The sequence below is a fragment of the Hermetia illucens genome, chromosome 2 (assembly GCF_905115235.1).
Source record: "Hermetia illucens chromosome 2, iHerIll2.2.curated.20191125, whole genome shotgun sequence".
In the NCBI taxonomy this organism is placed as follows: Eukaryota; Metazoa; Arthropoda; class Insecta; order Diptera; family Stratiomyidae; genus Hermetia; species Hermetia illucens.
In genome coordinates this window covers 116,575,249-116,601,355 of record NC_051850.1, presented here as the reverse complement: position 1 = coordinate 116,601,355, position 26,107 = coordinate 116,575,249, and the positions used below count along the sequence as shown (strand labels likewise).

General features: G+C 42.5%; 1 protein-coding gene across 7 annotated transcripts in view; it reads right to left on the bottom strand.

Moving 5' to 3' along the window:
• Nucleotides 1-1,709: 1,709 nt before the first annotated feature.
• The window catches only part of LOC119649635 (protein furry), a 582,748-nt gene continuing 558,350 nt past the window's right edge, over nucleotides 1,710-26,107 (bottom strand). For 3 of the 7 annotated variants that reach the window (XM_038051888.1, XM_038051882.1, XM_038051883.1), the window contains 9 exons: nucleotides 21,404-21,619; nucleotides 20,829-21,335; nucleotides 20,146-20,601; nucleotides 10,946-10,978; nucleotides 4,337-4,384; nucleotides 3,308-4,249; nucleotides 2,976-3,206; nucleotides 2,403-2,781; nucleotides 1,895-2,073 (listed from right to left, as the gene is read on the bottom strand). In XM_038051888.1, the coding sequence (XP_037907816.1) occupies nucleotides 1,895-2,073; nucleotides 2,403-2,781; nucleotides 2,976-3,206; nucleotides 3,308-4,249; nucleotides 4,337-4,384; nucleotides 10,946-10,978; nucleotides 20,146-20,601; nucleotides 20,829-21,335; nucleotides 21,404-21,619 (2,991 nt within the window). Of the gene's footprint in view, nucleotides 2,074-2,402; nucleotides 2,782-2,975; nucleotides 3,207-3,307; nucleotides 4,250-4,336; nucleotides 4,385-10,945; nucleotides 10,979-20,145; nucleotides 20,602-20,828; nucleotides 21,336-21,403; nucleotides 21,620-26,107 lie in introns of all 7 variants that reach the window. The other 4 variants (XM_038051881.1, XM_038051885.1, XM_038051884.1 and 1 more) reach the window with 4 other exon arrangements.

Genomic DNA, 26,107 nt, shown 5'->3' with positions numbered 1-26,107 from the left:
TCTTCAATGTGCAGCCCAAGAATTCGTGCCAAAAGCCACTTGCTCGATCTGGATGAAGGCAGTTGGTACACATCGGTTTCTTCTTCCCATTAAGTAAATATCGTAAGAATAGACCAGTAATTGATAGATTTGCAGAGGAAAGTACCTCTCGCAGATATACCAGCAGTGCCTAATACCCGATGCCAGGTTAAAAAGAATGCATGACAGGGCATTTGATTGTCTTAGACTCTTGTTGATGGTAAAAGGTCTTGAGGGTGATCTTGTTACTTTTATCTGGTCTCGCATGTTTGTCAGGGTCAGCCTAGTCAGTCTACCCATGGACGAAATTGACGTCGATGAATAGATAATGGAACTGATGGCCACATGCAAAGATTCTTTCATCGATTGCCGCAGAAAGAAAATCTGATTTGTTGGTGATTTGTTATAGGTGAAGCCTCTTTGATAAAGATTTTTATGGGCATAGAAACTTTTTGATAGAGTCTTTGCCAGGGATGTTAACTGCGAAATGTTGTCCAGTTGACGTTGTTGTTGTGGACTTGCTTTCTTAGGACGTTGTTGGAAAACAAATTGGAACAGTTGTGATCTGAAAATATAGTAAAGGCTCTACTTTTGCCCGTAGTGTTTGATGGCTCCATAAACGGTAAGGACGCTAATCACTATTTGGTTTCCGCACCATCTGTAGGGAGCTGCTGTTTTGACGAGCTGCAACAAATTCGAAGTCCGTTTTAGCTACGGCCAATTTGTCAAGTGGAAGGTTGCGCGCCTTAACGTGGACCGGTGGACCTTCCTTAAGGATGCGATGAATTGTAAAGCACTTGATGTAGCGGCGCGGCTGAGGAATGATTATAGCTCAAAACTCCTAAAAGGATGAACTGAAGGAACTGTTTCGTTCGAAAGTGTGGAATGTAGGCATGATTGGGGCTCTCATTGCCCACATTTGTGCGGTTGATGACTTTCCGTTCAAGTAGATCGGTCAAAAGTCCGTAACAGTCTAGAAGCCAGTTTTAACAAAAGACGAATTCCAATCCGTCCAGAGAAAGCCGCAGGTCTAGGCTATCTTTTCTTCTATTTTTTACCAAATGCATTTCCGTACCGTTCACTATATAGACTATGGTAGTCTTTTTGTGGTGGAGGCGGTCTTGCCTTGTCTTTGCGATGACGGAGATGGCAGCTTCGATGTCGATGTCCTCATCGTCTTCAGAGGTGTGGTGGTTGCGAATTTTGAAGCTAAAGAGTACATATTGCACCCACAAAAGTGGCGTAACGCGTAATTTTTATAGTTACGACTGTTTTTATGTTTTTTTTTCAAAATAATTCGCAAATATTATTTAGTGCTAAACGAAGTGTCGTGCTGTGATTTTGGGGCCGGATTCTGTGATCCAATTAGGGTCGCGAGAGTAAGACCGTGGACGTTATTGGCTAGTAATTTAGTTAAATTTTCTGTGAAGAGGTTATCGGCCTGCTGACCCGCATTCAAGCTGGAGATCATCGGTTTTGACGTGCGTCCTCCCTTAACCTTTGTTCGGGGATCATCATGGTGTTGGTGCATTAGAGCGCCCTACTCAGGCTTTTATTGGGTAGTGAAGTGCCAAATATGTAAATCTCCCTTAGATTCACACTACGTTTTCTGTCTACTTTCTCGTGTACTGTTCTGTTATGCCAACTGCAAGCCCTTTTGTAGTTATGTCATTAGAGAATAAGAAAATGAATACTTTCTAAAATCTGATCTTTATTGATAACTCACTAAATACTCATACACATACGTATTGGATATTGATGACGAAAGGATTACTTTAAAATTAGCCATTAAAAACTGCTTTTGCTTGCCTAAATAAGCGATAATGGATACAATTGTGCTTGCATTTCCCAGAAGAATCGCACATCCAGAAAATGTTTATAAAGTGGTTATGATGTCGCTTCCCTCCTTGTTCGCTGCTGATGCAGAAACACCCGAATAACTTTTCATGTTAATTTCCATGGCCTGCAAAGCACTGGACACGTGATACAGATTTTCTGTAAGCAAATTATAAACTTCGCCGAGCTCTTGTTCACTTTTCGACATTATGAAGCCATCTGAAAAGTGAAGGAATGACGAATTAATTGGTTTGCGGTGGAAGTTGGAATTTTAGATGGTGGATGAAATAGAATTACGGAGAGTTTTTCGGGAGTTGTAAATTCTTCCAATTTTATGGTAAGATATCAGGTGTATGGTGCTTCCGCGGAAGAACAAGAGTTATTTAATTTCAGCAGTAGGAGCAATTTCAATGAAAAAGGTTAATTGGTGCTTTGTTGTCATGGCGCTCACGTTTTTTTAACATCAAATTTTTACAGGTTTCTATTTCTTCCACTCGTCTGGATGCAAGTTACAGCTTTAGGTACTAACGAACTTAAGGGACTCTTACCAGTTTTATCTCTGATCAGTCTTTGCGCGTAAATATTCAAAATAGTGGAGAGTTCATCATTCGAATGGCTATCATAGCTGCCTGACAGAGAAAGCATCCCTGCACCCACGATGGTTAAATTTAAATTGGATCCGGAAAGCTGGGACATTCGCTTAAATTGACGAACGTGAGTGATAGCAGATGACCATTTCTGGTTATCGATTAGTTCACATAGTGCATTTTCAAATTCGGCGTTAGTCAAAGGAATTCCTGGAGACGGTGTCGGAGTGTGCTCCCCCTCGGTTGATGTCGACGTGTCCAAAGACTCCATTTCGGCATCGTCAATGCTTCGCAGTAGTGCGCCACGGATTGCTACGTACGCATCAGACATGTCCTGAAGCTGCGGGATATGAAAATATGATTGGCATCTGGCTTAATATATTCGGATATCACTGAAGCAAAATCAAATTTGATAGCGAAATTGGCCACATCAACTTGAAAGAAAATCCACTTTCTTGTGACTTGATTTCTTTTTATACTTTGCAGCAGTTTCATATTATAGCCATGTCTCAATTTATCTAACCAAAACTTTACCTTTTCATTTTGCTTTAAATTATTCACAACGCTCATAGCAATTTTATGGTTCGACTCAATGAGAAGTAGGAGCTGGAACATCAACTTGTATATGGCCCGTCCCAAATCCAATAAGATTTCAGTCGTAGCCGGATCGAAGAGAATGAAACCTCCAGCGCCTGCACCTTCCTGGGATGAGTCCACGTCACTTTGCAAAGCCAATTTACATGAAGTCTTCACTGAATCCAAGCACTGGGAGAGTACGACACGAAAGATGGATAAAATTTACAAAAACAAAATTGAGCCATTACGTGGACAACACTTTTTTCTGAAATTAAATTATCGTGTATTACCTCAAGAACATGATCCTTGCGATCGAAAAATGTTTCCAAATGCTCTTGGACTTCTAATACATTAAATCGTAACGTTTCGAACAAACGAGGAGTTGTCGGTTGAGAGGGACTGTACCAGATGCGAGGTGGGTCCGATTTAGTTGATAGCAACTCAGCTAGGATAGCGATGCGATTTCCAAGTTGGGCACCAATCCCAGAAAAATATTTGCGAGATTCTTGCGAAACAGATATGGATTTCAAGCTTAGCTCCTTTATCAGGCGGAATAGCTGATAGAGCAAGTCAGGAGCATGGGCGGAAGGTTGATTTACGAGCAGCAATTGTAACTGTGTACGCCAGTTCTCTTCTCCTTCATCGCGAATTGGCGCACGGAATGCACTGAGTCCTGGAAGATGGGGTGATGCGTTGCATGGTGTTATGTCGCCCAGATCTCCAGCGCTAGAGCCGCTGGTATCACTTCGAGAGACGGAATCACGTCTATGTCTTCGCTCACGCAAACTTAAGGACGTGGGCGGCCCAACCAAGAAAGGTGATTTAGAAAATGGTTGTCTATGATCCTCATCTATTGGAGATTCGGACTCCACTTCCTCATCGGAAGAATCGTCGGCCAGGTGTCGCCTTCGTTTATTCAAAATTGGCGTCTTTTCACTCAAACTTTCGTCTAATGTCGAATGGGCCTTTGAACCAGTTAAAGGTTCACTATCACCTCCCTCGGATAGGGGACGACGTCTAACGCCCCAATTGAAATTATCCGTTGATTCACCTTCGATACTTTCGCTCTCATACTCCAAGAAGTCAAAGTCCTTGAAAACTCCGAAATCGGGTTGTCCATCGTCCCGTCGGGAGCCGCCACTCAGGTCACCTTGGGGACCGGAGGTCTCTTCTGTGCTAGATGCTGCCGATGACTGACGTTCCATTAGATCAGATGACTGACTGAAGATTACCTGTAGAATAAAAAAATGAAAATACAATGAAGCAGTTTCAAGGCTTTAAGTTGCAGATTTCAGATTATTAAGTTTCATTAGGCTTACAGTCTGGCTAGTGTGCACCGATCCTGGGAAAGGAGACATGCAAAACGACTAAAAACAAATTAGTTCATGCAATCAGTTCTTACCATGCAGTGTTTATGATTAGATTAAGTCAGATTATGTAATTTTTAAAGAAAAATTAAAACTGAGAAATGCCATTGCAAGAGGATTGAAAGTTCAACCCATTCTAGATATTAAAATTATACATTGTTAATAGAGATGAATTGACACGCTGAGACAACCACATTACATTAAGAACACAAAGATAGCTACAGAGAAAGCAGATACAGGTATAGTTCAGCTGTTTTTAGTTTCCCACACGGACTTTGAATCGATGGTACCAAGAAACAACGATTTTGGGAACTCTATTCTCGAAGGAACGGGTGAGAAGAAGGATTCTAAAGGCAGATTATGTGAACATCAGGCGAAGTATGTACATGTCTGGATATTTAGTAAAATGTTGCTATTCCGCTGACCAATCACATACATAAAATCTTCTATGCTCGTACCTTCGTAGTAGTCATGTCTTTGATGGTTTTCGACTGCCTATCCTCTGAAAATCCCGCCGCCGTGTAGTATCCGAAGTTTCGTGGCGTGCAAAGTCTTGTCTTTCTCCATTCTCTGATGTCGAGCCGTTGGGAATTGCAACGAAAACAGTAGCTTCCAGTCTAGAACCCCTTTGCACTCCGAAATGAAGGATCTAGGCTGTCTCGCGAACAAAAAGATGTGGAGGATTACCCAGTTGTAAACAACCTCAAGGTAGAAGTTGAGAGGACCCAACTTCTAAATTGTGGGAAAATAAAAATCGAATGAATCCTCTGCAGAATAGGGCGAAGCGAGTTTCGATGCGCCGTTTAAAGTGCTGGGTCTACGTGCGCATAACCTGCAGAGGACATGTGTCACTAGTGGAGCGAATCCGAGCACAAGACGAAAATTTACGCGTCGAAAAAATGTTTTCTTAGAAGGACCCCAGTCTGCAGAAAAAAATGTGGCCACTGTTTTGTCTTCAAACAAGAATTAAAAAAAAATAAAAATGAAATACCACGATCCAAATCCTGCAAAAGCACATGCATAGGGGTGCAATTGCTCATGATCTAATGGGGAAGATGGTACGAAGAAGAATAGCTGACTCCTCAGCGAGCAGTATCGACATCGGAGCTCACCAATATGGCACTGCTCCCATCAGGTTAAGACATGTGGTCAACTTGTGAGAACGGGGTTATAGCTGAGGAGATGCTTCCGTCTGGGTTCGTTATGCGGAACCTACTTTTCTCAGCATTTACTTTACACCAAAAGATTTTATATCCGCTTTTCGGGATAGCTTGGAGGACGAGATTCGAAACACGGAAGGGAGAGTTTTATTTGGAGGAGAATTTCACACTGAGGTCTTGAATGTGGAATGGCTCATCTAGATTCTCGGGCCACACACATTTTGGGAATGGCCGTCAGGGAGGAAATATCGTTAGCACTACGGCATTATAACGCCCTAGTTGCATCTCTCTATCGTCAGCTTTGCTACGGAGTTCTTAGTATCAGCGACGCAACGATGCAGGTGGGGATGGTACATTTCCTTCGGAGTGACAAGTTCTGGCGTCTGGTGAATACCTATCATTTGGAACATGGGGCACATCGAAGTTGGAAGATTTGCCGAAGCTCTCGAAAGAGAGGTAAATAAGCCACAAATTCCGCACACGTATAGAACTCTCTTAATAAGTAAAGGCAAAGACGACCGCAAGGGATCGTCAGCGTATTCATTCATCTTCGGCAGACGTCGGCACTTTGGAAAGGAAGTTCAAACCCTCTGACCAGGCATCAGATCAAAAGCCAAACCGTTCCTTCGCCATCAAACAGCAGATGCGACGTTCATGACCGAGGTGACACAGCCGGCTAAGAAGCCGTTCCAATTTAATTGCAGCCAAACCACACTAGCGCTAGTATCACCCATCTTATGGATGGCAGGTGCACAAATGTAGCAGCAGCCAAGGAAACTGGTAAAGCCGCCTTCGACTCAGGTGGCAGAGGTACATTGGACCACAACAGCTGAATCAAATGCTAATCGACTCAAGTTTCATCAGTTTGCTAGTTCCTAAGACTGTTATCAAAAGGAAGCAAATTCACCCGCAATTTTTCGTTCTCAACGCAGCCAACACTTCGCCGAGCGCCACGTACGAAACATATACAATGACGCTGAATTTGAGCCTGCGAGGCCTGTATTTCTGGTCGTTCACCGCTGCGGAAGTGTAATCAGCGATCATCCGCACAACGCACCATGTACCATACACGCGATGGACGACATTATTCCTGGCTTCGAACGACCATGACCAAAATCTCCGTTTCTTCCTATCTTGTCTCCCGAGAAACTGTTCATCAACTCGGACAAGTGCATTCTGGGCAGAAACGAAATGGAATACCTCACTTACATCGTTTCTTCAAAGGGTATCAGGCGCAAGCACCACGCCATCGAGGACTTCCCAAGGCCGGAGACAGCCCATGAATCCCGTCGATTCCTACACTGGAAGACCGCTCCTTCACGGGTTTCACTGATCATCGACTACTCATGAGCTTCGTTTAGACAAGTGCGTTCATGAAATTACATAGTGCAAGCACCAGGTGGTCTTCAATTTCATGAGAGGGATGAAGAACGAGATAGCACACACTCTAGCGCGCAGATGCGCCGCCACTTTGCCTTCTACATTTATTTCAGAAGCCCAAGCGACTGAGCATATAGCAGGAAACCCCATGGTAACACTTCAAAGATTAAGTATCATGGGACTACTCTACCAAGAATCTAATTCTAATCCTGAATCGATAGATCTACCAACATCAGTTTCCATATCGACATCAGTTCCTACGAAGCCTTGTAATGAATCCGCTACCGCAACACCAGAGTCATCATCGATCTCGCTATCTATGCAGTCTACAGGAAAACGACCAAACAGACGGGTATCGTTTTATCTATTTATTAACGGACAGTAAACAGAGTAAACTCTCATTATTTATGGTCCTTAGAAGGAGGAAAAGGAAAGAACATAATCCTTTGCTACTGAAAGAAGAACAGTTTAAGGGAGTTGTTGTGTATTGTAACATCAATAAAATCTTGGAATCGAAGAAAGGAAATAGATTGCGCTGCACATCAATGAAGGCAAGACAAAATATATGGTGGCAACGTCAGCACCGAAGACGAATCAACCAGCAACATCAAACCGCACTGGTCAAGCAGGAAGAATAAGCATAGGAGAATACAACTTTGAGATCGTTGACAATTCGAAATCGAAAATCACAACCAATAACAGCTACGATGATGAAATCCGCGCATGGTTGTTGTCAGCCAACAGAGCCTATTTCAGCTTAAAAGAACTGTTCTGCTCGAAACGTCTCACCATAGGGTCAAAGCTTTTACTGTACAAGACTATGATCTTGCCAGTCCTCATTTATTCCTCGGAAACTTGGGTTCTTAGCAAGAAAAATTGCGAACTCTTGGCCGCGTTCGAGAAAAGAATCCTCCGAAGAATTTTTAGCCCCCTACATGAGGATGGACGATTCCGTAGCCTACACAATGACGAAATCTATGAGCGATACCATGACCGTCCGGTTGTGGATAAAATCCGGCTCAATAGGTTACGGTGGACGGGTCACTTAATCCGTATGGATGAGGATGATCCAGCCCGGAAAGTCTATAAGGGCAATATCTATGGTAGAAAAAGAAGACGAGGCAGACCCTGCCTAAGATGGAGCGATGGCGTAGGTCAGAATGCCAGACAGTTTTTAGGGATGTGGAATTGGTGGACCGCGCAAAACCGGGATGTCTGGAGTTCCTTATTAAGGCAGGCCTAGACTGGATACCGGTTGTTGCGCCGTTGATAATATTTACATTGCATGTATTGTAAGAGGCGATATGGGAAGTGATGCCGTTAGGCGGAGCAGCCCATCAGACTCACGGAAAGTTTTAAAAAAGTACATAAATCCAGATAGATTGTACGCTGTTGTATAAAGGTTTGGTTAAGAGAGCGTAGGCGAGAGGGATTGTCCCTAACGAGGAAAGTTCTTTTTAAAGAAACCTAGCAATTCTTCAGCCAGATTGGTGACTTCGAGGCAGTAGATGTTAAAGCTTATTGTCGGAAGCGACATACCTTTCCAAGATTTCGAAACAGGAGAAGAGGAGCGTAATGAGACGGTAATTCTCAGCAAGAGTCACCACTTTTATGGCTGGGAATGATGCGAGCCTCTTTCCACTATGAAAATGGTTCTCTTCGATTCTTTTGTTTAAAATAACGGAGAAGGGCAGGGCAACAGACTGACCACTTTCAATTAAAAGGAAAGCGCTAACGAGAGGAGGTAGGAGATACGGCGCAGGTTGCATTTACTAGATGGAGCGAAGAACAGGGAGGAGAGGGAACATAGGCTTGGGAAAAGTATACATGGTTGTTATTTACCCTTTCGTGGGTATAACGCGTAAACCATACCTATGCACCATTGCTTGAGATTAGCTGAAATGCACTTCAACTCCCCCAGAATTTCCCGATATGCCCGCACCACAAGAAAAGTAGCGGCAGAGTCAATCATTGGAGAAGGAAGGCCGGGAGAAGAAGATCAAGAGAGCATAGGAAAGTTAAAGTTGCTATAGAAGAATAAAGGGGGAGAGGGGAACAAAACGATTAGAGCTCCTGATAATCTGTGAAAGAAATCTTCGTACAGCAAAGGGGGCTGAGTTAGAGAAAATATACAAAGGATATGATAAAGGGGCATACGTTTGGCGGAATGAAATGGAAAATGAGGGAGAAAATACAGTTTCGGCACAGGAAAGGGAATTTAATAGCTATCAGAGCACCTCCGCCGGTTGGCATGCCAAGCACAGGGCAGTCTCTTTCATAAAAAATGCAGCATAGCTTTCGAAGAGCTCGAAATCTAACAGTCTATCGTCCAACCAGGTTGACAGTAGTGCAGATGGCGCCATGTTGAAATGCTAAGGCAAATAACTTGAAGCTTGTTAGCTTCGTCCCTAAATCCCTTACCTTACAACAACTCTTATATTTTGAAAATCATTCAAGGTCGGCGAGATTTGATGAAAACTCTTACGCCTAAAACGAAGATTAGGTCGCAGCGTCGAACTCGGCGAGATGTCACTCCAAAGAAAACTATCACTCGGTCGGGACAGTCATCCTGCGCCAGTTTCACATAAGGGAGAGCTTTGACCTTGCATCTCATGTAGACCAGAATATCGTCCGAAGTAGTGGAATAAGGATACCTCGACACAAACAGCTGTTTTGATAATGAGACAACGTTTAATAGGGGGCTATTGGAGGGACATGAAATCGGGATTACGCCAGGTGTTGCCTGCGGTTCAACGGTAGCAAGCATAGATGAGGTGCTAGGGGAAGCACGCGGAGGCGCCGGTACAGTGATACGAGGCACCGCCGGACTGGTGCGATCTTTTATAATTGTACTGAAACAGTGCATGGTAGGCAAAGGCCGTTGATTTATCGGCCAGGATTCGGCGCCGAGCTTCTCACCTTACTCCTTTTGGCTTAAACAAACGCAACTAATATACTGAATTTTAGTTTTTACTATTTATAGGTGACCCTTATATACACCTCAGGAAAGGAGGGGAAATAAGGAAGCCTTCGCTTGCAATAAAAGAGCCCACACTCTCCACACATATCAAAAAACTTGGGAAAAAGAATCTCGCGATAGATAAACCGCGCATCTCCTCAAAGACGTGTGACTTTTTTAATCGAAAGCACGCTAATGTTGACTATTACCTAACCCGGTTGCTCGGCAGGTGTAGGTATTTTCAGCCTTACCACGGTCGACTGACATCATTTACTGCAAGAATATGGGGAATGATACCTTTTTCTTTTGCAGAAGATGGGAGCGCCACGGACTGACTGCGGAAGGGTGCCAAATGCCTCGCGCAGCACAATTGAGGCCATGCTGCAGAGTGAGGACACGTGGAGTAGAGTTGCACTTTATACTCAAGGGACTCTTAAGACCAAAAACCGGGAAAGGTATCCAATGGTACACCGACAAAGGCAAACATCAAAACCATGAACTACAGCTCGAAAGCCGAACATGAACGTTCATTATGATTTAGGTGCCAATTTCCCTCCCACAAAAGTATAATTACTGATACTTTTTGATTGAATAGAAAATCATAATCATTTCGATCGAGGGTCGCAATACATTTTGCGTAGATAAACTTTAAATTACCCTTCACAACTTTGCTCCACATTTCAACAGATGTCGTTCAATCTGTGAAGGTACGTACCATTTACTTCGGAGGACTAACTTTTCCCACTTTTCCCTACGGTTCCTAGTTCATACGTTTTTTGAAACTTAATTTTCCCACTAATTACTTCATCATCTAAATTTCCTCTAGTGAGGTTATCTTGGAGCATGCATAATTGCGAATATAAATCAAACAAGTCGACTACGTTGCGAACAAACTCAAGGAGCATCAATGCACACAGGAAAACTTTCACACACAAGCAAAAAATAAACAGAAAACTTTCAGTGAGGCAATAAGTGCATGGCAAACACATATACTCGTAAAATTAGTGGTGGCTGATAAATCGAATGAAAGTCGAAGCCAAGGAGAAAGTTGTTAAATGTTACCTTCGAGCACACTGAATTATTTATGTAATCGTCCTGAAGGGGAGGATAGAAGAGAAGAATCGAAAAGAATTAGATGCAAACGAAAACTGTTGGAAGTTCAATTGGTCAGTAGAATTATGTTAATGTATCTCCTGGAGTGGCTCTAATGATTGAGTGTTTGCTAATACTGAGTTTAATTGTGCTTCTTGGATCCAAATCAAATATGTAGATAGAATTTTGCAATTTGTCTAGATGATGCTGTGTTTGAGCACTCTCTGTGTTTAGCGTTTATTGTACGTTCCATCACCTTCCGCGATAGCTTATCAGCCGGATAAACAACGAAATCAAAGTGCAAGATCCTAATTACACTTACTTTCCTCAAACGCAAACCAGAATCCAGTGTAATAGCTACTGTTGAAATAACCGAACAAACCTTCTGGGCTGATAATGTGGTACTCGCAAATTGAAAGCTCATGGATAAGCCTGTAACTATTATACTAAATCTGGTGTTTCCGATCTATTGGGATGGATGGAGGATTCAATCACCATTCAGCTTACAATAAAGGAGGATAGAATCAGAACATTCAAAAACTCCGCCATGCTATTAACATAGTACGCTGGTCCCAAGCCCAGGTAAAGGAGGAGGGGTTTGAGGCAACATAATTTGTACTATTCTCAGTAAAACAAAAATAAAATGCTGAGATCAGGGAAAGAGATAAATACTCGTAGAGTATAGTTGGAGTTATTCTACTATGCTAAATCCTACCTGATCTCTCTTGGTGACAGGCCCCGCGACAGGTCAACCAAGAAAATACAAACAATGTCGTTACAAACATGATGATCGGACTGAGTGACAAGCCTCGGAGAAATGCTAGGACGTCCACCTCAGTCGGCGTGGCAGGACAGCCCCCGGTCCTGTCGAGAAATGGGCAAGGGTTCTTGACGCATGGACGGGGTCAGAACGTAAGCAAGTTAGTCCGAACAAAATAAATACGTATCTGCACGCTAAATGTTGGTACCCTAACTGGAAACACCGAGCCCTTCGGAAAAGGCGCACTGATATCTGCGCTCTGTAAGAAACCCGATCGTCTGGTGCCAAAAGCTGCGACATTGAACGCGAACGCGGTAAAAATGGCTATAAACTTCTCTATTTTGGTAGACCACACACTCAATATGGTGTTGGAATTGCCATCTCAGAGGGTTTCCTGACGCCATTAAAGAAGTCGAATGATTTGATTATCGGCTGATGAAGCTCACCATTATATCAACTGATCGCACTATTTACTACCTCACCGCGTACACATCACAGAAAGCTCGACCTGATGCCGAGAAAGATGCCTTCTGACAACTTCTCGATGAAAAGACTTGTCACGTGCCTGCTGACGACTATATTATCATTGCCGGCGACCTTCATGGGGATGTGGGTGAAAAGGCAGACGATAACAGGTGCCATGGGGCAAAGGGGTTCGGAGCGCAGAATGAGGGTGGCGTACGTATGAATACATCGTCCATCAAACGGTTGTCTCATCTTCCTACATTTTATAGTGAGAACAGTAAAACGCAAATCGACTATATTCTCATAAGACGCCAACATTTTACCACTGTCACTGATTGCAAAGCCGTTCCCTATGAGACCATCGCACCTCAACATCGGCCATTGATTGCTGTCCTGTGAATTAAGCCACCGATAAAATAGTGTGAGGAACGCACCGGCCTGCGACGCATTAAATGCTAGCGATTTGGTGAGAAGAAAGAAGAAACGATCTCACTCACACGATTACCGACCATTACGAATGTGGAAGAATCGAACCAAATGAAAGACACGATCCACAAAGCGGCCTCTGCAATCCTCGGGGTGAACAAGTCGGGCAAGCGGTACATCAACCGGGATACTTGACTTTGGAATGATGATGTTGAAATGAAGCTCCGGGAAAAGAAACGCCTCAACCACAAATTTCCCGACGATAAAACACCGGCCAATTAGCAAATTTTGTAAGAATGCCAACCGAGAAGCAAAGAAAGCAGTTGCTGTCACCCGAGCGAACCATTACAAAAATCTTTACGATAAACTGGACACTCGGGGTGGCGAGAGGGATCTGCATCGACTTGCTAAAAGCCGTAACGAACGTACACGGGATATCGAACACTTCTGTTGCGTTAATGACAAGAACGGTACTTTGCTTATCAACCGTCGAGCCGTAACGGATAGATGGCGAGAATACTTCGAGCAGATTTCAACTGAAGAATTTGATCATCCGCCACTTCCACAATCATTGCTGACATTTGGACCAGTTCCACCAGTCAGTGCAACTCCCACGTACTCGAGGAGGGCGATCAGACCCTAGTCTGCAAGGGACTCATCTGAAGTGGCTCTGCCACGAAGCCTCACCCGAGGTGATCTGGTACCATGGGAACCGGGATGACCCTTTGAGTATATGCTCCAGGAGAATTCCTGGAGGATGTGTTCTCGGTCCGGTTATTTGCGGTTGACCCCCTAGTGGGAGTTTCATGGTGGTTGTGGTTATGCCTACATCGCGGGCAGAGCCCCTCGGAGCTCAAGCGTGGAGTTGTGCTGTACAACTCGGGTGCCGTACCCCTTAGTTGCGGCAGAGGTGTTAGATAGGCCTCGCGTCCACTGGTATGAATGCTGAGCCTGCACTCAGTATAAATCAGGACCGCTATGCTTGCATGGCGGGGCTCTGATTGTGGTCCCAAGATATATCCGTGTCCAAAGAGAACCGTGGGATTATGCCGACACGGCAGGTACTCACGTTCAACCCCCAGGACTTTCATGTCAGTTCAACTGGCGCTCAGAGGTGGCGGTGAGGAAGACGGGGTGGCAACCCTGTCGGCCAAACCAAAACCAAGTGGCCGAGGAGAACCTCCATAGTGGTGGCACCGGGAGACGCTGTACTCACTTTGGTTTGTCGGCCGTGATGCAGTAGGCGAATGCTTCAAAGGCCTAATTAGGGCGATCAGACCCGAGTCTGCACGGGGATTCGTCAGAAGTGGCAAATTGGTCACGAAACCTTACCAGGGTATACTGGTACCATGGGAACCGGGATAGCTCCTGGATTTTCATACTTCGGTTGAACTCCTGTTGTATGTGAGTATAGCTCGGTTATTTGCGGTAGGCCCCCTAGTGGAAGTTTCATGGGGGTTGTGGTTATGCTCAAGCGAGAAAAGACCTTCGGGCCTCGGCGTGGTGTTGTGTTTCAACACGGGTGCCGCACTCCTTAGTTTGGTAGAGATTTACGTATGTCTTGCATTTACCAGTATGAATGCTAAGCCATGCACTTGGTATAGACTGGTACCGTTGTTGCTTGCCTCAGCGGGGTTCTGATTGTGGTCACAAAATCAATCCGTGTCTTAAGAAGACTGTGGGATTAAGTCGCAAGACAGGTGCTCACGTTAAACCCTTAAGGACTTAACTGTTAGTGCAACTGAAGTCGAGGAGGCAATAAAACGAATGAAATCGGGGAAAGCCACAGGACCTGGCGACATCGCATCTGACCTCTGGAAAGCGAAGAGCTGGGACCCAACACTGTGGCTCAGTGAATGTTTTAATCGGATTATTCAGGAAGGAAGAATACCATCTGACTGGCAAGAGAGTACCACTGTTCCAATATGGAAAAAGAAAGGTAGTCCAGCAGAATGTTCAAATTACCGTCCGATCCGATTACTTTCCCATATCATGAAGATTTTTGAACGCATTCTTGACAACCGTATTCGCGAAATCGTTGAAATAACCGTGAATCAACCGTGAATCAACCGTGAATCAACCGTGAATCAACTACAGACGCAATACACGCTACGCAGTTACTCTAGGAGAAACACCGTGCGAAGCATCCCCCTCTTTACATTGCATTTCTGGATCTAGAGAAAGACCGTGACCGTGACCATGTGCCACACGACCTTATCTGGTATGCTTTACGACAACATTCAGTGCCAGAAAATTTCGTGCGCTGGTTTCAATTGCTCTACCACGATCCGAAAAGTAAAGTTCGAAGTGTAGCGGGTGTATCAAAACCGCTTCGTGTCTCTGTTGGTGCTCATCAAGGAAGCGCCCTCTCCTCACTCCTCTTTGTACTTGTTATGGACACCGTCATCCGGGATATCCAACGTGCAGCATCCTATACACTGCTTTATGCAGATGATATTTTCCTAGCATCCCATAGCAAAAATGATCTCGAGCAACTTGTCCAAAAATGGAATGATCCCCTCATGCAACACGATCTCAGACTGAATCTAAACAAAACTGAATTCTTGACGACCGATCCCCATGAATCAGAGACAATCACTGTCAGCGGCAGTGATCTGCCCAGAATTGAGCGATTTGAATAACTCGTGTCAAAGCTATCAGCCAATGGAGAACTGCGTTATGAAATTGCTTCACGCATTAACGCAACCTGGATGAAGTGGCATTCCACAACTGGTGGTAGGCCCAAATCTACAATTTACCGCAATGTCGTTAGTCCTGTCGCTCCCTATGGTTCTGAGTGTTGACCGACTATAAAACGAACGGCATCTTGCGGTAATGGACACGGTTTGATCACATCCGAAATGAGGATATCCGCGATCGTTATGGGGTTGCACCGATCGTGGAAAAATTGCGAGAGAGGCGTCTTCGATGGTATGGTCATATGATTCGTGCTAACGAGAATCCACTTGCCAAGATTGGTCTCAACATCGAAGTCGATGGTAAACGACCAAAAGGCAGGCCGAAACAACGGTGGCTTGATACGCTGGAAGGGGATTTAAAAGCCTCAAGATTGCACTCAGATCAAGCATTCGATAGAGAAAAAAAGCAATAATAAACAAGTCGGGAAACCGGAAGCTGGATGCTTCAGGTACGAAAGGTTTTGTGTATTTCTTACTACGTAACAAGTAATATATACATATATTATGCGAGAGTATCCACTTTCGGGTGATATTGACATTCATAGTCTTCAATTTTCAAAGAAGCAACAAATTTGATGTATTATAACTTTGTTAGTAATAGTGCGATTTCCACCAAACTTGGTAAGATCATGCTCTATATTATAGCCTATATCACCATTTCATGGTACTAGGATGAACTTAAGGGGAGTTTCTAACAAATTACAAAAAATTGTAATAATACACTATTATTAACTTTATTTAAACAGATATCGGCATGGAAGGTATTTCGGAGCCCAAGCACCATATATTGGCAGCCTTCTGACTTTTTTAAGATTTTTCGGTTTGGTAGTTTCTGAGAATAGCCCCCTTAAAGAAGTAATCACTTTCAACCTCCCGCGCTCCCCACCCTTCCAACGAATGTCAAAACTAAGATCGGTTTTGAAAAGTACTAATCGAGACCTTTAATTTGATACCCCACATAACTATATTTGATGAAAAAAAATTGTACACCCCCCTTTTGCATGTATGGGGACCCCCCTTAAATCCGACGTAAAAGGATGCAATTCACTGAGCGTTTACAGTGAGCGTTTACAGTTCCCACCTTTCTACCAAATTTGGTGTCAATCGCTATAACCATCTCCGAGAAAAATGCGTGTGACGGACAGACAGACAGACAGTAAACCGATTTTAATAAGGTTTTGTGTTTACACAAAACACAAAACCTTAAAAACTATTTTAATATAAAATCCGCTTCCCGTCGACCTTGACAACGGAGTTGGTACGTTTTGGCAAACTAGAAACAAAATTTTTTATCGTTTGAGACTTAGTTTCGCCCCAGGCATCCTTGATTGCCGTTTTCGACTATTCAATGTTGTTAAAATGGCGGCAGTTCTCGTAGATGTCCTGAACCAGCATGTCGAATACATTTTCTGTTAGGTTTAAGTCAAAACAACGTAAAAGTCAATCTAGAATAGGTACTTTATTAGTGACAAATTTTGTAGACTGCGAGATATGAACTGCCGCGTTATCACGCATAACATGTAGCTTAGCCGATCGCCTCAAATACGCAGCAGAATTTCTCGGTAGGCTTCAGAATTATTTTGGATATCGGTGAACGCGGTTAACGCTGTCACTATCGGCTTGCCGAGTGCTGAAAACGCTGCCGCTTCGTTACCGGAATTGGATGTCGCAAAATAGCGCGGTTCTTTCCTCAAATCATGGCAATAACTGATAAATCTCTCTGAACTACGAAACCAAACCTTTCTTCATCGGACCAGTCAATCTATGCATAAACAAGTGGGGAAACTAGAAGCTGAACGCTTCAGGTATAAAAGGTTTTGTGTATTTCTTCTATAAAAACCTTTGTCCCTTTACGTAATATATACGCATATATTATGTTAGAATATTCACTTTCAAGTGCTACCGACATTTGAATCAAGTGTTAGGATTTGTACTGAAGTGACAACTTTGACCTATTATGACTTTGTTAGTAATAGTGCGATTTCCACCAAATCATGCTTCATATTATAGTCTATATGGGAGGAATTTTGGAGTCAATTACTAAAAATTCTAGTAGTATACTATTATTAACTTTATTGGAACAGATATCAGTATGCAGGGCATTTCGGAGCTATACAGCATCGTGATTTTTCGCAGATTTTTCGGTTGAATAGGTTCTGAGAATGAGTCTGTTTGTGCATTGAATTCCAGAACTGAGACCAGCTAAACGAGAAATACCTTTTGATATCACATAAATTTTACACTCCCCTTTCGCATATGTGGAGATCCCTCCGCTTGGAAAAAAACACGATGCAATTCCCTGCATACAGGAGCGTTCAGAGTTCCCACCCTCCCACCAAATTTGGTGTCAACCGGTATTAAGTTGTTGAGAGAAATGCGTGTGACAGACAGACGGACAGTTGTTACGCCACGCCAAGTATGACAATACCAGAGAATTGCAATATGCTAGATAGACTAGCAACAGACGCTAACGAGCACTACATCAAAATCTTTGCTGGCGACTTCAACACTTGAGCACTGAAGTTGGTAAGTCGGGAAACAAATGAAAGAGGAAGAATTTTACTCGTGGTGTTCTCCTGCCTAAACATCACCCTGACTTATGTCGGGAATGTGAACAAGTTTAGGAGGGGAAAACTAGGCTCCGTCGTGGATCTAACTTTCGTGATTCGCAGGTCGTTTGTTCCATTTGACGCGAAGTTAAAACTCTTTCGCTTTTCGCGATAACTTTGGACTTGGACACGGCGACCGGAAGATTTTCGCGTACCGTGAGATTTGCGGCCAGCCAAAACTATCGCAATAATACCATGGCTTCAACCCAAACAGTGAGCAATTTCACAATTAGGCAGACCCCTTTTATTAAGTGCAGAAATTTGACCTTTCTCATATTCATTTAGTACACTTTTTCTTTCCATTGTTTTTCAAAAGTCTACTGATGTGTATTGTAAACATAATTCCAAAATTTTCGTTATAAAAGGCAACTTAATTTTTCTTGTGGTTCTATCATTTATGAACGGTTGAAAAAATGGTCAATTCGGAACAAATAAATGTTGTAGGTATACAGTTAATGGATTAAAAAAATATTTTGGGGATAAAAGCGTATCTATGCAAATACTTCCAGAAAAAATTTCAAGGTACATCGCATGGCATAGCCCGCGGATTTGTCGCTTTTCGCAACTTGCACATTCTCATTAACACATGCACAGGTATCTGGCTCGTACGCTGACCAAATTCTTCAATAGTTATTCTCTTAGGCCAAAATATCCCAATGATACAACGCAGGTATGAATTGATTTTGGAGCTTTTGAGTAACAAGGGTAATCACTTTACATATAGTAAAAGAAGACATTGACGCGAAATAGCCTCAGTTAATGCGTTTCCAAATTTTGGGCAAAACAGCGATAGTGCACTGCAGTTCGGTCTCGGGCCTTGGAATTCCGAAATATTCGTCCCTATTCTTCTTGGTCGAGTGGTCGTTTCCTAGGCTCTCCATCTATCCATCACTGGGATTTCCACTTTGCCTTTCATTGACGGTTGGGAATTCCTTTAATGTCCATACGCTCTACATGGCCCGCTTGTTGGAGCTTGTTCATGTAGCTACATGGAGCTTGTTGATATAAATAGCGACCTTTGGTTCCTGGTTAATTAGGTACAACTCACTGCAATATATCATTTGACGTCCGCCGTCCACCCTCACTGAGCCTAAGATTCTCCCAAAGACTCGACCTTCAAAAGCACTAAATTTTTGCTCTCTGACTTGTTTCATCGGCCACAGTTTACTGCCGTAACACAGAAGACTTTTAAGGTTTTGTTGAAAACAAAACCTTATCAAAATCAATTCACTGTCTGTTTGTCGATCACACGCACTTTTCTCAGAAACGGTTACTTACATTGCTGCACATTGAACTAAAAGAGGGGTGGACAATTTTTTTCACCGAATATAGCCTTTTGGGTATCAAATGAAAGGTCTCGATTAGTGCTTTTCAAATCAGATATTAGTTTTGACATTAGTTACGGGAGTTCCGAAAGGGACAATTATTTCACGGACTCGTTCTCAGAAACTACCCAACTAAAAAAATCTGAAAATCTGACAGTCCATGTACATGGTATCTAGGCCTACGAATGCCCTCGTTACAATATGGGCTAAAATAAAGTTAATAACAGTGTATTTTTATACTTTGGAAGTTTACTGCGAGCCCCCTTAAGTTCATTCTAGATCTGCAGCAAGATAGGCTTTAGCAGGCGCCATCATACTGGAAAATTTGGTGTAAATTTTACCTTTATTAACCAAGTTATAGTAGGTCAAACTTTACTGTTTCCCGCCAAATTACTATTCCCTAAGAGATAAAATGTCAGTATTACATCGAATTCAATACGAATGTATTTAACGTATATACACTACAAGCTATGCATAAATGAAACCATCAGGCACCCAAATGGAAAGGTCGAGCTTCCGTGAAATATGACGAGATATCTACCAAAGATTATTTTTTTGAAACGAGACACATTTACTAACTAGGGAAGAGAACCCAGGGCTATTCTGTTTTCTCATTTTACGTCCAAGAAGCACAAAATATTTGCTGATTAGTGATAAATTGAGAAGTTTAGAGTGTCACCTAAAATCTGAGTTCCAATTCGGCCTAACATAGAATTTAACATGCATATTAAACTCGCATACAAATACGTTGTTAGCAAGGAATGACAGTAATTTCACATCCTATGAATAACGCTAGAACAGAGCATAGCAAAAAAGATGCTTCTAGCTCATGCCCATTAGTAGGAGATAATACTAACTGAGAGCAATGATAAAATGAACTACTTACCGATGGACTCTTTGGCAAGCCGACTCGCTGACCACATGTCGTCAAAAGATTCACCAAGCACTCTCGCACCCGTCCCTGGGACATCCAAGGACGTTTCCAACCGCTCAATGGAACCGTATCTGCTGGTGAGAGGCTTGCGCTTCTTCTGGGTGAGTTGGGAGTACCTGTGTGTGGATTGTGGGAGCCCGGCTGACCATTTTTAGTTTGAAGATTGGAAGTAGTATCTGTTTCTGATTTGAGGAGTATACGACGTCCGATTAGTGGAGTCTGCGACACGTCGAATGTGAACTCCATTGTGCGTCCTGCTAGCTCCTTTTTGGAGAATAAATCTGAGTCTGGGTAGCTACTGTGGAAATTGAATGAAAGCCCGACGTCTGATGGAGGGACTACTTGTAAACTCGAACTTCGGGTCACGATCAACTTTAGAATTTTCAAGGCTTCTCGCCAGTTGGCAGTCTGCAGAAAAAAAAAAGTGATCCATTTTCTGTTTATAATAATAAAAGTTTTTGCGGTAAGAACATATTCAGTAAAAATGTAAAGTTGAACAGTTCTTCAAGAGTCTCTTAAAATACTTCAAATTATTGAATATTCCCCAAACTGCCAACCCAACCATCAAACCATTTTCTACTTTGAACCTTTTCTTTTCAGATAAACACCGAATAAAAGAAGGATAACAAACTTACGTCCAAATATTTTCCAATGGCTCGAAGTAAATCTCCGTTTATGGTGTGTGCTTGCGGTGACGACAAGTCCACATAATGCAACATACAATGGATGACATTCAATACAGGAACTTGGACTTGTTGAGGACCCTTCTCGAGTACTTCAATTAGGAACGCCAACATGTGAAATCCCATATGAGCATATGTGTCGTGTAAGTATTTAACAACACATTTCGTCCATTGGAAGGATTCCTTGCAAAAAGTCTTGCGACTGTAGAGTGTCATTACCGTTCCTAAGTTCTCCAATTTGGCCCCGAGCTCTGAGGACACTTGAGCGATATTTTCAGCACTTCGGATACAAACTTCATTGGCGTCCTCGTAGTGGAGTAGCATATATGGTAGTAGGGCGATCACATTCATTGGGAACGCACAGCTCTGTGTCGGGTCGCAGACGGGTAAACTCAAAAGCGGAGAGAATTGTGCGAGAAGTGTTATTGTTGGCTCGTACGTTGTTGAATGAGTGCAACCCTATGAAGTAGTAGGAAAAACTATTTTGAGCTTTGTTTGGAAAATAACAACTTTAATTAGTAACAGACCTTGAGCAAGAGTGCATGTACGCCAGGATAACTTGTCCATTTGAGTTGTTGCTGGAGCTTTTCCACCTTGTCTCGAGCATCGGGTCGATCCAACGGTAATCTATGCAGAACACGTGTAAGCAGTCGGAGTGCAAGAAGGAATTCGTGCTCGTAGTCACTTTCCAGTAGAGATACAGCCAGCCAGAATAGTTGTGCCAGAATCGTCATTTTATCATCCTGAAAAAATAATATTGAGCAAATAAGATTTCCTTCATTCTTTGCGTGTTATGTATAATTTAAATATACGTAAATCTAGGAGTGCGCAGTGCTCTTAATGTAATCAACATTTGCAACTTTCCAATGAATAATTTGATCTGATTATCGGACAAAATCGAATGTTTTCTTTTGAGTCTACAGAAGATGCCCGAATAAATGAATTGAATACTTCGTTTACAGGATTTCATTCCATCAATCCTCTTTGAAAATTATGAGCATAGCAAATTGAATGCATGGAGCGCTTGATCTAAAACTTATCCACTGGAAAATCTATAATGAATACTTTCCGGGCTGGATCATCCTCATCCATACGGATTAAGTGACCCGTCCACCGTAACCTATTGAGCCGGATTTTATCCACAACCTGACGGTCATGATATCGCTCATAGATTTCGTCATTGTGTAGGCTACGGAATCGGCCATCCACATGTAGGGGGCCAAAAATTGTTCGGAGGATTCTTTTCTCGAACGCGGCCAAGAGTTCGCAATTTTTCTTGCTAAGAACCCAAGTTTCCGAGGAATACATGAGGACTGGCAAGATCATAGTCTTGTACAGTAAGAGCTTTGACCCTATGGTGAGACGTTTCGAGCGAAAGAACAGTCTTTGTAAGCTGAAATAGGCTCTGTTGGCTGACAATAACCGTCCGCGGATTTCATCATCGTAGTTGTTATCGGTTGTGATTTTCGACCCTAGATAGGAGAAATTGTCAACGGTCAACGTATTTAATACTATCCTCATTAAAGGGGGGGGGGACCAGAAGCTAGACGCTTTAGGTATGAAAGGTTTTGTTTGTTTCTTATGTAGGTACATTTGAGTGCAGAACTATCCCATCAGCGTCATTTTAATGTCATATTGATAACCCAACATACTGCGTTGCGGCAAAGACAACTTTTACTGTAACATTATTAGTAGCAGTACGATTTTGATCAAACTTGACGATATCATGCTTCATGCCATAGTTTATATTATTTTGTAACGCTAAAATAAATTTAATAGTTAGTTAATTTGCCTAATAACATAGTAATATATCATTATAAACTTAATTTGGGTAGATATCGATATGGAGAATATTTTGAGGCCTGGGCACAGCTTCACGATTTTTTTCAGATTTTTCGAAGGATAATTTCTGAGAATAATTCCCTTGAAGGAATCATCATTTCCGACTAACTATTCAAAAGGAGCGACAGCAGGAGGCACTCCAGGACCAAGAAGGACTCATTGAGAAGAAGTTCATCAGACTGAGATCTTTGCCAATGCCAAAGATCATAAAAGAGAAAACGCAGGGAATGTCAATGAATGCCAAAGGTGAAGGATTATTAAAAATCAGTAATCCGGCTGTGATTCACAGAGAGCGGAGACTTGATCCAGAGGAATTATCCTTCTTACGGCTTGGTGCAAACATATTTGAGCTGTCCAAGTTCATCAAGGACAAGCACAACGTGCACCAATCCATAAACAAATCGGGAAACCAGAAGCTTGACGCTTCAGGTATAAAAGGTTTTGTGTTTCCTTATGTGAGGAGCATAACGCAGTTCTCCATTGGCTGATAGCATTGACTCGAGATATTTAAATCACTCATTTCTGGGCAGGTTACTACCGCTAACAGAACTGAGCGATTTAAATATCTCGGATCAATGCTATTAGCCAATAGATAACTGCGTAATGAAATTGCTTCACGCATTAACGCAACCTGGTTGAAGGGGCATTCCACAACTGGTGTTCTTTGTGGTCGACGTATCAGCGAACGTCTCAAATCTGACATTTACCGCAATGTCGTCTGTCCTGCCGCTCTCTATGGTTCTGAGTGATCGCCGACTATAAAAGACAATGAACGGCGTCTTGCTTTAACGGAGACGAAGATGTTGTGTTGGGATGTCATCTGTCCTTTCGCTCTGGTTCTGAGTGATCGCCGACTATAAAAGACAATGAACGGCCTCTTGCGTTAATGGAGACGAAGATGTTGTGTTGGACAAGTGGCGTGACACGTTTTGATCACATTCGAAATGAAGATATCTGCGATTGATATGGAGTTGAACCGGTCGTGAAAAACTGCGAGAGGTGTCTTCGATGGTATGGTTATATGTATAATTCGCACTTATGAGAATTCACTTGCCAAGACTGGTCTGAACATCGAAGTCCATGGTAAGCGACCAAAATGCCGACCGAAACAATGGTGGGTTGATACACTAGATGGGGATTGAAAAGCCTCGCAATTACATCCAGGTCAGGCAGAAACTTCTACGCACATGTTTCTATCCGTATATATCTACAAATCCAACAGATCCTTAATATTTTTCCAAATTACATACCTACATATTACAGCTATAAATATTATCCCCACCCTAAACAAACTGCCTATTTCCGGATACTGTACATATATATGCACGTATATAAATTGATCATAGGAGTATTTCCGAATTACTTCGTGCCAAAAAGCATACATAGCACATATATTAAATACGGCTGGTTTAATGTACAAATATATATATCTGAATTAGCACGCATATACTATATACCTAATACGCACATGTCTGTTTGGAGTAATTGTTATTCATATACAAATGACTAAAAAACTAAAACAAAATAATTCTTTGCGACTCCATTCATATGAACTTACTTCGTTGTGGTATTTATGAATTGATATGGGATAATGACGTCATAGACGTTGTAGAATGCACGAAATTCACAAAAAATGGCAGTCTCACCCCCTATAACTTTGTTAGGAATAGTTGGATTTTTTTCAAACTTGTCCAAATTATGCATTATCCCTTACACCCATGCAGGATTTTGTACTTCCGGGATGAACACAAGGGAGGTTCCCAGGTAAATTTTTAAAATGTGAAAATATACTATCACTAACTTTATTTGTGCAGATATCGAAACGGGATGTATTCTGAGACCTAGATTTCGAAGAGATGCACCACTATGATTTTTTTCAGATTTTTCGGTGTGACAGGTTCTGAGAACGAGGCCTGTTAAGTTTCGCAAAGTACTAATTGAACCCTTTCATTTGATACCCCACATGGCCACATTTTATGAAAAAAAAATTGTGCGTCCTTCATTCACATGTATGGGGAGCCCACCCCCTCAAAACTTAACACAAAATGGCGCCACTTGCTGCATGTAAAGGAAACAACAGATCCCACGCTCTCGCCAATTTTCCTAACAATCGGTCAAGCCGTTTCCGAATAAATCAGCTGTGGTAGACAGACGGACAGACGGGCAGACGGACAGACAGACATCGACTCGATTCTAATAAGGCTTTGTTTCACACAAAACCTAAAAAAGTACTGGGGAGAAGTAGATTCTTCATGAATGGAATTTTAATATTTCATTCGGATGTTAAATATTCTCGGTTATTATGACGTCAGCATTTTATTTGTATGGCTTAGAATGCTGTTAATACGCACGAAATTGATAAGTTTGAACTGCTATAATTTTGACGCTAATAGTTGGATTTTCATGAAACTTGGCATGCGCATGCACGATACTGTCCTCTATGCCGGCGCAATTTCGTACTCCTAGGATGAACTTAAGGGGAGTTTTTCAGTCAATTTCTCAAAGTTGATAATATACTATTAGTAAGTTTATTTGAGCAGATATCGGAATGGGACATATTTTGACGCTTACATTTCATCTAAGCGCACTCTTCTGATTTTTGAGTTGGGTAGTTTCCGAAAATGAGTCCTGTCTCACCTTAAGTGAAGTGCGCATATTTTGAATCCTTACTCATGCACTTTGCAATTCATGCCAAAACTAATTGAGACCTTTCATTTGATATGACTATATTCGATGAAAAAAGCTTTTACAACCTCCTTTACATTGATGGGGAATCCTTCTTTAAACTGCATCTAAATTTACGTCACGTATGCGTGAGATTTCATAGTTCCTATATGTCCACAAAATTTTGTTGGGATCGGTGTAGCCATTTTGGAGAAAAGTGCGTGTGATAGAGAGGGAGATAACGAATCGATTTTAATAAGGTTTTGTTTTACACAAAGCCTTAAAAATGGTGAAAGCTATTAGAGTACTCTACAAGAAATTCCAGTAGGAGGAACGAAATTCCAAGGGCAAGTCGAAACCTGTTGCCCCAACGTTGTCACAGGCGACCCAAGTGACATCTAATCGTATTGCAACCACCCTGCCACCACACAAAAGAATGCGGAAAAAGGATGTGGATGCTCTGAGGCAGGCGCCTAAGAGGAAAAATGCCAGAAGCCAGTAAAGTTCGAATCGATGAGTTGCCTGCCGTCTGAGAGAGCAGATTTTTCTAAAGAGGTGCTTCAAGTGCTTCGCGTTTGATGATTTTGCGAAGGCATGCACCAGCTGCATTGATCGGCCCGATCGATGTAGAAGGTATGGGGAGAAAGACCATATTGCCAAAAAGGGCAACAGGGACCCCAAATAATTGTTATGCGAAGGAAAGATGGGACGGAATTACCGGCATT